The 13,612-nt window shown below is 46.2% G+C and overlaps 1 protein-coding gene across 1 annotated transcript in view; it reads right to left on the reverse strand.

The window, feature by feature from the left end:
* Positions 1-910: 910 nt before the first annotated feature.
* The window catches only part of LOC142198309 (cytochrome P450 2K1-like), a 29,796-nt gene continuing 17,094 nt past the window's right edge, over positions 911-13,612 (reverse strand). The window contains exons 7-9 of the mRNA XM_075269281.1: positions 5,708-5,892; positions 4,603-4,744; positions 911-1,106 (exon numbers count right to left, since the gene is read on the reverse strand). Coding sequence (XP_075125382.1) covers positions 925-1,106; positions 4,603-4,744; positions 5,708-5,892 — 509 coding nt within the window. The 3' untranslated portion in view covers positions 911-924. The remainder of the gene's footprint in view (positions 1,107-4,602; positions 4,745-5,707; positions 5,893-13,612) is intronic.

The following is a 13,612-nucleotide window of genomic DNA, read 5'->3' on the forward strand; positions in this document are numbered from 1 at the left end:
GGAAAGCCGGTTTGAGCGTATATAGCCGGACTGAATTGCTCTGTATCCCTGTCATGGTGGGACACCGCCTGCAAAGCTGGGCTGAGCGTATTTATCTGGACTAAATTGCTCTGTATCCCTGTTTTGGGGGGACACTGCCTGCACCTCAGAGTATAATAAGTAGAGGACCAGGGGAGGTGATTAAAAATAAAGAATTATACTCCCCTTGTCTCACCTCTCACGAGCATCCTCGCTCCATCTGGTCTTCTTCTGTCCTTTTCTGCCTGAAACTGTAATTATATGCCCTGACCATCACTGCTGGGGTCTGTTATTGGGCCGCAGCCCCAGCCTGCCAGTGTCCAGAGATAACTCTCAGCCTGCACTGTGAACGAGCAGACAGCAAGGTTTCCTGGGCGGCCACAGAACGCCGCTGTCTCCTGCTCTCACGCTCCGCCTGGCCCCGCCCACATGCTCGCTCCGCCCACAGACACGCCCCACCCACATAACATCCCGTCCGCCCACAGGAGCGCCCCGGCCCCACCCACAAGAAGTGGGTAATAGATCTTTGGACTTGTCATGTTATAAAGTAGCTCACATGCTGAAAAAGTGTGAGCACCCCTGCTGTAGACTGTCAGAAGCCCATGAGAGGTGAGTATAAGTATTTTTTTTTTTTTTTAGTTACCTCCTCTGGGCTGGCACTGGCACCTATTGGAAAGGTTGCAGGGCTCTATTCCATTAACAATATGTATAGAGGTTGGCTTTCCCCAATAGTTGTTATGGTGTTCCAGGGCTCCGACCATCTCCAGCTGGACGTGGACCCCATACCCCTCTGGCACCCACTGTGACCATGATCGTTACACCCCTGCTTACAGTCATACGTAAAATTCTTTATTTTGTACTGCATATAAAAAATACAGGGATCCCATGACATACTGCAAATGTATTTTAACAGCGAGGCTTGGCGCAGATCATATGTGGTTTTGGAGCATTTGTGAATCCAAGGGTAGGGATCAGGTCCACATCAGTGACCCCCGGGGGTAAGGAAAAGGTAAATTTCTGCAGAAGGGTTGTAAAAAAGATGAAGAGCTCCATTCTAGCAAGTGTCTCTCCAGCACACATTCTCCGACCTGAAATGGAAAAAAAGATGATCGTTGTAATATAGAGAAGACATTTATACCTAAGTACTCATAAGTACATAAACGTAGACACTTCAGACTGCCGTATACACATTATACAGAACATACCTCAAATGACATACAAAACTCCAACAATAACTAGACTACCTGAATAAATATTACAGATAAGATAATCCTTTAATAGTCCCACCATGGGGAAATTCAGTGTGCTACAGCAGCATAGATAATATAATAATAGTACCAGAAAACACATGCAAAGCTAAGGATAGAAGAAAAAAAGACACTAAGAAGAAAGATGTCAGGATCATTTAGTTCTCTGTACGGAGTGATCTCCGCTTAGCCTGATGTTGATTATACAGCCTGACTGTGGTAGGGAGGAAGAATCTCCGATAGCTCCTTCTCACACTTGGGGTGAAACAGTTGGTCACTGACAGTACAGCCCAGTGCTATCACAGTCTCATACATGGGGTGGGAGTTGTTTGTCTTCAGTCACCCACCACCTGTACTGGGCCCAGGGGACACCCCAGGACAAAGCTGGCCCTTCTAATCAGCCTGTCTAGTCTAATACTGTGCTTGGCTGGTATGCTGCTCCCCCAGCAGGCCACTCCAAAGAAGATGGATGATGCTACTACAGAGATGAAAAAGGCCCTAAGAAGTGCCCCCTGGAATCCAAACGCCTTAGCCTCCTGAGCAGTTAGAGTCTGTTGTGACCCTTTCTGTGTAGTGTATCCCATGATCCACCTAGTCCATTATTGAGGAGCACATTCAGGTACTTATAGGTCTTGACTATTTCAATGCCTGACCCCTGGATGTGCACTGGATTTGGAGCATGTCTCCACTTACTAAAGTCAACCACCATCTCCTTGGTCTTCTCAGCAATAATTCTGAGTTGGCTCCACTGATACCATTCCACAAAATATCAGTTTAAGTCTCTGTACTCCATGTAATATCCATCTTTGATGGGGTCTACTACAGCAGAGTCATCGGAGTACTTCTGTAAGTAACAGCAAGATGAGTTGCACCTAAAGTCAGCAGTGTACAGTGTGAAGAGCGAAGGGGTAAGAACTGTACATTGTGGTGCCCCCGTACTACAGATCACAGTGTCAGGCACACAGTCACTCGGTCCCTGGCACTTACATACTGAGATTGGTTTGTGAGGTAGTCTAGGATCCAGTTGGAGAAGTGGTGGTCCACTCCAATAAGGTCCATCTTGTCCCTCAGTAGCCCTGGCTGAATGGAGTTAAAAGCACAGTAGAAATCAAAGAACATTATTCTCAGAGCATTCCCTGGTTTCTCTAGGTGAGAAAGAGTTCTGTGAAGAAGGTGGATGATGGCATCACCACCCCAATGCCCGGCCCAATAAGCAATATGGAGATGGTCCATAGCAGAACTTACTAGAGGTCTGAGATGTGTCAGAACCAGTCTCTCTAGAACCTTCATCAAGTAGAGTGTCAGTGTTACAGGTCTGTAGCCATTGAGGTATCTTTAGAACTGGTACCACACAAGAAGTTTTCCACAGTTGTGGTACCACTCCCAGCTTCAGACTCATATTATACATACGTGTAATAAAACCACATAGCAGGTCTTCGCACACTTTAAGAACTCTTACGCTTATCCCATTGGGTCCTACGTCCTTGTCAGCTTTAATCCTTCTGATTTCCCTACACACTTGAGACTCTGAGAAGATCAGATTGTAGCCAGATAGTAGTTGAATGTTAGATAAAGTGGTTTGGTTTGAGCTGTGTGTGGGGGTGTTGAATGACATGCTGGAGTGGGAGAAGTTGATGTGTGATCAAATCTGTTGAACAATACATTTAGTTCATTGATCCACTTTGTGTCTCCTTCTACTTGGGAGACAGGCTGTGTGTGTCTGGATATTTCCTTAAGACTATTCCACACTTCCATTACCGTCAGAAGGGCGATTCTGTAAGTCAGTCAGGAATACCCTTCCTCACAGTATCGTTTATTGCGCTGTACTGGGAGAGCTGGGCGGTAAGGAACTGAAGGAACTAACTGACTGTCAGAAACGCCCTTCTGACAGTGAAGAGCTATGGTACCGGCACCGATAGCTCTTCACTGGGGCACAGAAAGGGCAAGCCTATAGTGCGCTGAATTCAGTGCACTGTTGGCTTTCTAGCGGTGTATTAAACCGCATGTGCCCCAAATGGTGAAAGGTCCTCTTTAAATGGCAAAATTAGGAAGCAAAATTTGTCCTGCACAGAATAAGCCCTCCTATGGCTCTGTGAACAAAAAATAAAAAGTAATGGATTTTAGGAGACTAGGGTTGAGAGATCGCATTCGGAAAAGATCAGATTTCGATCGGCAATCGAGAAAATTTCACGATTGCGATCGGAATTCCGAACACGATCTTTTTAGGTGGGATCGAGATCGGTGATTATTTCCCACAATGCTATGCTACTGGCCAAGCATTGTGGGAAAAGCTAACAATATTAGCCTTCACACTGAGCAGAGTGTATACTCAGTGTGAAGGCTCCGCTGCAGTTCCAGCACACAGCCTTAACCCCCTGCGCACCGGCTGCATCCATTCATTCTAATGGGAGACTAGCTAACATCTCTAGTAGCTACTTACCTGCAGAGAAGGCAGGGCTTGTGGCTTAGGAGAGTGTGGGTGGGTACAGGGCGGGAAGACGTGACAGTACCCGCCCACACTCTCCTAACCTGGCAGGGGACAGCGAGGTGAAGAAGAACAAGAACACCGGGCACTGGACCAGCCATCTCTGCAAGTAAGTGGACACCAAGGGGGACTAAGTAGCCAGAGGATTAAAAAAAAAATCCTCTGGCTACTTAGTGATTAAAAAAAATCACTACACAGCGTGGATTCTAACAATTAAAGCGTTCAATGGTTAGATTCCATGCCGTGTAGTGAATAGGATTGTTTTTGAAATCTGATCTCCTATTAGTAAAAAAAAATCCCATTGACTTGCATTGGGATCAGAATTGGGATTGAGATCGGGTTCGAATGAAAAATGATCGGAAATTGGACTTCAAAATCGATCCTGAAAAGTCAAGATCGGCTCAACCCCATAGGAGACGCATTAAGGCCACACTAACATGGCCAAGGTGTAAAATTGGCATGAAAAATTTCCATTTTTCACCTCTGTTTTGCACCCGATTTCACAGACCACTCATAGATTTGACTCTATCAAGGGATCTATACATGTACAAATAGGACGTGCTTTATTATAGAATAGAATAGAATAGAATAGAATAGAATAGAATAGAATAGAATAGAATAGAATAGAACAGAATGGAACGGAATGGAATGGAATGGAATGGAATTGTTGGTCCATGAAAAGTGACCATCAAAAAAATGTACTTGGGAACATCCACATTCACAAGCACTGTATTTAATGCAGACATGTGAATAAAAAAACATCAATCACATGGCCAATATTCATACATATGGTGATATATATTATATATCTCATATGTCATTTTTAGAGTTTCTAAAACTCAGTATACTTACCTGCAGAAAACGGCATGAAGGCATCTTTCTTCATAAAATTTCCCTTGGAGTCAAGAAAATGCTCTGGATAAAACTCTTCTGGTTTCTCAAACTGTGTCTCATCTCTCAATACTGAGGTCAATAAAGGGATTATGTAGGTCCCCTGGGGACAAAAAATATATTTTATAAAATAAAATATTGCAAAGAGTGTCCTCTGTCCTTCTACACATTACAAGCCCATATACACAGTGAGCTGTGAGTTCAATACAGCCGCCATTAGGTCAACCCATTATGTATTTTTTTAGCTACCCGGTACCTTGTACAGAATATTACATGCTACCATTATAAATTACTAGAGATGAGCGAGTAGTATTCGATCGAGTAGGTATTCGATCGAATACGACGGTATTCGAAATACTCGTACTCGATTGAGTACCACTCGCTATTCGAATGGAAAAGTTCGATGCAGAACCAGCATTGATTGGCCGAATGCTATACAGTCGGCCAATCAACGTTGGTTCTTCTCCTACCTCTAGAAGTCTTCTCCGTGCAGCGTCCCTGCGGCGTCTTCCGGCTCTGAATTCACTCTGCCAGGTATGGGGCCTGGGCAGAGCCGACAACGCATCCCCGCTTGTAGTGCAGACATGTGCAGTCGGCTCTGCCCAGGCCCGATGCCTGGCAGAGTGAATGCAGAGTCGGAAGACACCGCGGGGACGCTGCACGGAGAAGACTTCTTGGAGGATCCAGCCCGACCCTCACTCGTGGACTTGGTAAGTGTAATTTGATCGAACGTTGCCTACCTCTGAAACGAGCATTCCCCCCCCCATAGACTATAATAGGGTTCGATATTCGATTCGAGTAGTTGAATATTATGGGGCTACTCGAAGCGAATATCGAACCTCGAACATTTTACTGTTCGCTCATCTCTATAAATTATAAAAAAAATATACAATTTTTCCTGCAAAATGGCTCTCATATGGCTCTGGGAATGGAAAAACAAGCCAGATATTTATTTTAGAAGCTAGGGCGTAAAAATCAAAAAAGTAAAACCAAAAATTGGCTACGATGGGAAGGGGATAATAAATCTGCAACATTTTCATTAAAAATTCTCATATGTTTTACTTACTTTTGGAAGAAAATATCCTTTAAAGGTGACATCTTTAGTTGTTTCATGACCCAAATTCAGAGGGACGATGTCAGCGAATCTCTGGATTTCATGTATTACTGCGTTTGTAAAGGGCATTTGGGCTCGGTGACTGTACATGGGCTGTGCAGATCCAACAATTCTAGAAATCTCCTCCTGGACCTTTTCTGAGTATGATAAGAAGAATTTAACATCAGTCTAGACGCTACAGCGATGTCTCTGGTCTGTGCCAGTCACTACATTGGCTGCCTATTCATTACAGAATACAATATAAAGTTATCCCTCTCATCCACAAGGCTCTCCATAATGCCGCACCTCCCTACATCTCCTCCCTCATCTCTGTCTACCGCCCAACCCGTGTTCTCCGCTCACTCAATGACCTAACACTTACATCCTCTATTATCAGAACCTCCCACGCTCGTATCCAAGACTTCTCCCGAGCTGCACCACTTCTCTGGAATGCTCTACCCCGGACAATCAGATTAACTCCCAATTTCTACAGCTTCAAGCGCAAACTAAAGACATTTATTTTTTTCTCCAAATTTGAATTTTTATTGAGAAAAAATTCTGAGAATAGGAAAAGGAGAAAAAAGGAGCGAGAACAATCAAGTACCAACATTATACAGTTAAATGATGTAGCTACAAAGTGCAATAGTGGGTACATCCCGTACTGTAACATACATAAGTGTTAATACATGCTGTAGATGAAAGGGGTGAATACGCAATCAGTGGCGTAACTACCGTGGTAGCAGTGGTAGCAGCTGCCACAGGGCCCGGGACATTAGGGGGCCCGGCGACAGCCGCTACCCCTGCATTTTTTCTTTTTAAATAGGCCATTACTGGCTGGAGTTATGCCAGCCGGTAACGGGCCCTATTTACTTACCGATCCTGGCAGGGGTCGGGAGCAGTAAATGACGGCGCAGGCCCCACAAGCACTATTATACTTGGGGGCTTTTCGGACCCCCGAGTATAATGATCGGAGGCCCGGGAGAGGAAAGATAACATAAAAAACTGTGTTACTTACCTCTTCAGGCTTCGGCCTACTTGCCGTCATATGACATGCGACGCAGGGCCCCGGTCACATGACGTCCTGGAAGATGGCTGACAGCGACAGAGAATGTAGGGGAGTTGGGAGATAGGTAAGTAACAGTAGTTTGTTATGTTTGTATCCCTCTGGGTCTCCGATTATTATACTCTGGGGTCTGAAAAGACCCCAGAGTATAATAATTGTTCATGTGTGTCCACAGTGGGACATAATACTGTGTACTGGGGCCAGTATGGGAACATAATATTGTGTACTGGGGCCAGTATGGGGACATAATACTGTGTACTGGGGCCAGTATGGGGACATAATACTGTGTACTGGGGCCAGTATGGGGACATAATACTGTGTACTGGGGACACTATGGGGACATACTACTGTGTACTGAGCCCATTATGGGACATAATACTGTGTGCAGGGGCCAATATGTGGCATGATAGTGTGCAAAGAAATGTGCGTGGGATGGGGCGGATGCGGCGGCAGTAGGGGTCAGTTGGGCGAGGTCTTCACCGTCGGTTGGGGAAGGCCCATGTCAAAAGTTCGCCATGGGGCCCCGCCATTCCTAGCTACGTCACTGTATGCAATACATTATGCCCCCAAAAAGAGCAGACAGAGTTAGTACAACAAAAAAAGGAGGAAGAAGAACAGGGGGAAATACCAACAACTAAACAAGGCACAGCTCAGTAAAGTGAACATAAGAGAGGTTGAACGTTATACCCTAGCATGCGTCAATGACCGCAGGTACTACATGGGTGAGAGGGGACAGGTCTACTACATGGCAGACCTCCAATGCGGTCAACAGTAGAGAGAAAAAAGCATGTTTGTGTTTTTCTGCTGCCTTTTGGGTTTTTTTGCACTTTGTTTTTCAGAAGACACAAGTCACAGCTTCTGTTGATCTTAATGTTAATTGGAATTCAATTTAATTGAAGTCAAGGAATGGGATTGGTTTTAGACAGGTAGTAAGTATTTTAAGGTGTGAGTTGACTTTTTGTGGTATGCTATGACTAAGGAACAACGTGTTCCAAAACGCGTCAGCCTCAGGATGTGCTCCTTCAAGTGAGGTCATACCACTTTATTATTTTTGTATTTGTTTGCGTGAGAACAATAAAAGTTATGTTTTAATTCCACTTGGATACTCCTGGATTGCTGGATTTTCCTTTGCCTTTTTTTTTTCTCTACTTATTATAGTCTTGGGGTCTGAGGAATCCCAAGAGCATAATAATAATTTGTGTGTGGCAAAACCCAAAATTTTCAAGTTCTGGAACTTCTGGTTGAAACCAAAATATTTGGACTATTCTGGTGGAGTCATGTGCTATTTGAATTGGTTCACTCCTTCCTAGTTAAAATTAAGGTCTCAATTTTTTTTGCACAATTACGCATTTTTTTTTTTTTTTTAATGCCATAAAGCTGTCTTAAAAGCCTTCATGAACTTCCCCGTTACGTTGAACAAATCATCATTTTAATATTTACTTCCTGGCCATGGCTTATAGTTAGGGTTGAGCCGATCCTGACTTTTCAGGATCGATTTTAAAATCCGATTTCCAATAATTTTTCATTCGAACCCGATCTCGATCCCAGTTCCGATCCCAATGCAAGTCAATGGGATTTTTTTTTATTAATCGGAGATCGGATTTTAAAAGCAATCCTATTCACTATACAGCATGGAATCTAACAATTGTTAGAATCCACGCTGTGTAGTGAATCACTAAAGTAGCCAGAGGATTTTTGTTTAATCCTCTGGCTACTGGTGTCCACTTACCTGCAGAGATGGCTGCTCTGCTGCTGTTCGCCTCGCTGCCACTCCAGCTGCAGTCGTCTTCTCCCTTCGCTGCCCAATCCCTGCCAGGTTAGGAGAATGTGGGTGGGTTAGGAGAGTGTGGGCGGGTACTGGAAAGGGGAGACGTGACGTCTCCCCGCCCTGTACCTGCCCACACTCTCCTAACCTGGCAGGGAGGGGGCAGCGAGGCGAAGAAGACTGCAGCTGGAGCGGCAGCGAGGCGAACAGCAGCGGAGCAGCCATCTCTGGAGGTAAGTAACTATGAGACATGTTAGTTTAGTCTCCCATTAGAATGAATGGAGGCAGCCGGCGCGCAGGGGGTTAAGGCTGTGTCGGCTGCTTCCATTCATTCCTATGGAACCGCAGCGGAGCCTTCACACTGAGTATACACTATATACTTAGTGTGAAGGCATTGTGGGAAATACTACCGATCCCGATCCCACCTAAAAAGATCGTGTTCGGAATTCCGATCGCGATCGTAAAATTTTCTCGATCGCCGATCGGAATCCGATTTTTTCCGAACACTAGAGATGAGCGAACAGTGTTCTATTGAACTCATGTTCGATCGGATATTAGACTGTTCGGCATGTTCGAATCGAATACCGCGTGATAAAGTGCGCCATTACTCGATTCCCCTCCCACCTTCCCTGGCGCCTTTTTTGCTCCAATAACAGCGCAGGGTAGGTGGGACAGGAACTACGACACCGGTGACGTTGAAAAAAGTAGGAAAAACCCATTGGCTGCCGAAAACATGTGACCTCTAATTTAAAAGAACTGCGCCGCCCAGGTTCGCGTCATTCTGAGCTTGCAATTCACCGAGGACGGAGGTTTCCGTCCAGCTAGCTAGGGCTTAGATTCTGGGTAGGCAGGGACAGGCTAGGATAGGAAGGAGAAGACAACCAACAGCTCTTGTAAGAGCTAAATTCCAGGGAGAAGCTTGTCAGTGTAACGTGGCACTGACGGGCTCAATCGCCGCAACCCAGCTTTCCCAGGATCCTGAATGGAATACACTGACAGTGTATTCCCGTATACCCTATATATACCCCCGATCCCCGTTCCAACGGTGTGCCCCCCCACCTTCACCCCAGAAATACACTGCAAGTCCCCTAGCAATAGAATTGGGGCTATATACACCCACTATGTTTGCTACTGCCATATAGTGCCAGTTTCTGACTGGGAATTCAAAGAATATATTGGGGTTACAAATACCTTCAAGTCCTGCCACTGCCATATAGTGCCATTGTCTGACTGGGAATTCAAAGAATATATTGGGGTTACAAATACCCTCATTTCTTGCTACTGACATATAGTGCCAGTTTCTCACTGGGAATTCAAAGAATATATTGGGGTTACAAATACCCTCATTTCTTGCTACTGACATATAGTGCCAGTTTCTCACTGGGAATTCAAAGAATATATTGGGGTTACAAATACCTTCAAGTCCTGCCACTGCCATATAGTGCCAGTTTCTGAGTGGAAATTCCCCAAATAATTTGGGGATTCATTCACCCTACAGCTCAGGCTCTTGCCATATTCACCCAGGTTGTCAGTGCTGCACCAGCTCGTTCCCAGACAGCTCGGCCCGAAAAACACATTACCTATATAGAGGATTTGGACAATGAAGACATGTTCTAAATCTAATGTCTGCACCTTCTCCAGAATTAAAATGAAGGCAGCGTTTAACTTTCAAATAGCACTGCACAAAGGAAGATCTTATCAGCTTGTCTCATGACATGCTACTAAAAAGTGTCATTTGTGTATCTTAATGTAAATATAGTTGTATAAGCTTTTTGGGTTTTAGGCACTGCCAAGTTATTTATTACCACCCGCTCCCTAATAATGATGATGACGCCAAAGTCACTGTGGGTGTTCAGAGCTCACAGCTTTGGGTGACATTTGTCTTGCTCTCTGTCGGTACAGCTGTCTTTTTGGATACCGTAAAGTTATGTTGACTTTATTAACAGCTATAGAAGCTTTAGCCAGGTTGTGACGGTGTGTAACCCTAACAACACTAAGTGGGATACACATTAATAGTCAGTCTATGTACGCTAAACGTATCACTGAAGTAATTTTTTTTTCCCTCTCCCCTAATATAAGAAAGGAACAGACATTAGACCTAGACTGGGGTTCGAGGCTTGTAAAAATCCAGTATTATTTGTTCTCCATTATGTGAAATATGTGTTAGATTCTTGAAAAGCAACCCAAGATGAAGTCAGCCATGTGTGCCAGTGTGTTACTTGGCATGCCTTTGCTGGCCCCAACTGTAAGGGTCACTCTCCATTTCCTCCATTTTCCACTCCCCTTCACATCATTTGTGGTGAAGCAATGGGATGCACTGAAGTGCACCCTCTAGCCTCGTGTGGGACAGGGACATCAGATGCCACTCCAACCCCCTCGTCTTCCTCCGCCAGCCAACGGTGCGAAAATGAGAGAAGTGTGCTCTGAATGTTTTCTGCCTAGCAGAGGCTAGTTCTCACTTACGAAAATGGCCCCACTTTGACCTGTATATCAGGCACCATGGTGTAGGTTTCAAAGAAACATGGCACCAACAAGTTGAAAACGTGGGCCATGCGTGGACTGTGTTTGAGTCTGGCAAGCTCCAGATCTGCTACCAGGTTCCAGCCATTATCACAGGCGCAAAAATGCCAGGCCCCAGGTGTAGCAGGGGGAAAAAAATGCCATCTCAGCCAGGATGGCATCCCTGACCTCGGAGGCACTGTGCTGTCTGTCCCCCAAGCTGATGAGCTTCAGCACCACCTGCTGACGTCTCCCCACACCAGTGTTTTAGCGTTTGCCGCTAGTAGCTGGGGTGGAGGTTGCAGTGTCGTAGGGTTTCAGTCTACTCCTGCCATGAATTTTGGCCTGGGAGAGGAGATAGGCCACCTCAGTTTGCACCCGGGGACCAGACTCCACCACATTCACCCTGCCTGTCATTAAAGATAAGCACTGCAGCATCCCTGACCACAGGTGCTTGTCCATGTGTCGGTGGTCAAGTGGACCTTGCAGCAAAGCGCAGAGCTCTGGGCCCGACTGATGTTATGGGACACATGCAGGCGCAAGGCAGGGACAGCACACCAAGAGAAGTAGTAACGGCTAGGCCCAGCATAGGGAGGTGCCCCATCTGCTGACGGAAGGCCTGGGTATCCAGAAGCATAAACAAACACCAACATCTCCAGGGCCAGCAGTTTATCGATGAGGCTGTTAAAGGCTTGGGCATGGGGGTGGGTTGTGTTGTACTTCTGCCTGCAATGAAAAGCTTGGGAGATGTGGAGTGGCTGGGAAGAGGCGCATGATGGTGCAGGCTAAAAGGGCGCATGAGGGTGAACTCCCCAATGTGTCAGAGATAGGTGTATAGGTGTCCTTGCATCATATACTTGCACCATACTTGGCTTTGGAAGTTAATTTTGTGCCAAAAAGTGGTTAAGACAGCAATACCTCAGCTACTCCCGTTACACTGTCTATTGACAACTCCAGCACTGAAATTACCACCTTTGGAAGTGGACCACCACTTCTAAGATCCCAAAGGAAGTAGGCAAGAGATGTGCAGTGCAGAAAAAAAGATGAAAAAATAAGTGTAGGCAGTAGAGCACAGAGGGATCGGAGAGGACAGAGCTGGTGTCGGCCAGGTATTCCCACAACATGCGCCTATACTTGTCCCTCCTGGTGACACTAGGCCCCTGAGTGGCAGTAATTTGTCCAGGGGGGGCCATTAACGTGTTCCAGACCTAGGAATAAGTCTTTCAACAGGGTAGAGTTTTGCATGCCTTTGCTTCTACCCACTGTTTTTGCTGCTTAGCTTCCCTCCACATCTACACTGCTTTCACCCCTAAACATCACCCCAGTTTATGCCTTTGCTTCTACCCTGTTTTTTTGTTGAATTAGCTTCCCTCCACATCTACACTGCTTTAGCCCCTAGACATCACCCCTGTCCATGTGGGGTCGGTGGCCTCGTCATCCACCAACTCCTCTTCCAATTGCGCACTGCCCCCTTACTGCAAACCGCACATGACCACAGCTTGCCCTGATGGCAACTGTGTCTCATGATCCCCACTGAGGTCCAGACAAGTCGGTGGCGGGTCCAAAACCCCAAAATTGGAAGGAAATGGCGGATGCTGCAGTATTTCTAACACCTGTTCCTGGTGCTCGGGCCTAGTCTGTGTTGTACCCTGCACCCTGCTTAACGCAGCTGCCATATCTGGAGTTGTGATGAGCGCATGCTAATGTTTTGTGTCCAGTTGCAGGCTGCCAAGCTACAGAGCCAATCCCAGGTTACGGCCATTATCACACATGACAACATGCCTGGGCCCAGGTGCAGTGGCAAAAACCACATTGCCGTCTCATCGAGGATGGCATGACTCACTTTGTAGGCAGTGTGCTGTCTGGCCCCCAAGCTGATGAGCTTCAGCACGGCCCGCTGACGTCTCCCCACACCAGTGTTGCAGCGTTTCCAGCTCGTAGCTGGGGTCAATCTAACAGCGGAGGAGGAGGAGGGTGGTGTTTCAGCCCTCCTCCCAGGAATGTTGTGTGGGGAGACAAGTCAGGAAAATTCTTGAAACAGGGGAGAGTTTTGCATCTTTGCCCTTGCTGCCTATGGACATCCCTTTGCCTCTAGCCACCATTTTCCCTGCTTTGCTTGCCTCCACATCCACACTGCTTTTGCCCCTAGACATCACCCCAGTCCATGCCTCTGCTTTTACCCCCAGTTTTGTATGCTTAGCTTCCCTCCACATCAACAATGCTTGCGCCCCTAAACATCACCCCAGTTTCTGCCTGTGCTTTTCTCCAGCTTTTATTTGTCGATTTAGCTTCCCTCCACATGCACACTGCTTTTGCCCCTAGACATCACCCCAGTCCATGCCTCTGCTTTTACCCCCAGTTTTTTATGCTTAGCTTGCCTCCACATCCACACTGCTTTTGCCCCTACACATTACCCCTATCCATGCCTGTGCCTCTAGCCATAACTCTTCCACCCATGGAAACTCATGATGCAGAAAGTGAGTGAGCTGACTCTGAGGAACCCTTGGGTTTTGTAGCTGGTACTCCATCAAAGGTCTCTGCTGCTCACACA

Source organism: Leptodactylus fuscus, chromosome 3 (genome assembly GCF_031893055.1).
Source record: "Leptodactylus fuscus isolate aLepFus1 chromosome 3, aLepFus1.hap2, whole genome shotgun sequence".
Classification (NCBI taxonomy): domain Eukaryota; kingdom Metazoa; phylum Chordata; class Amphibia; order Anura; family Leptodactylidae; genus Leptodactylus; species Leptodactylus fuscus.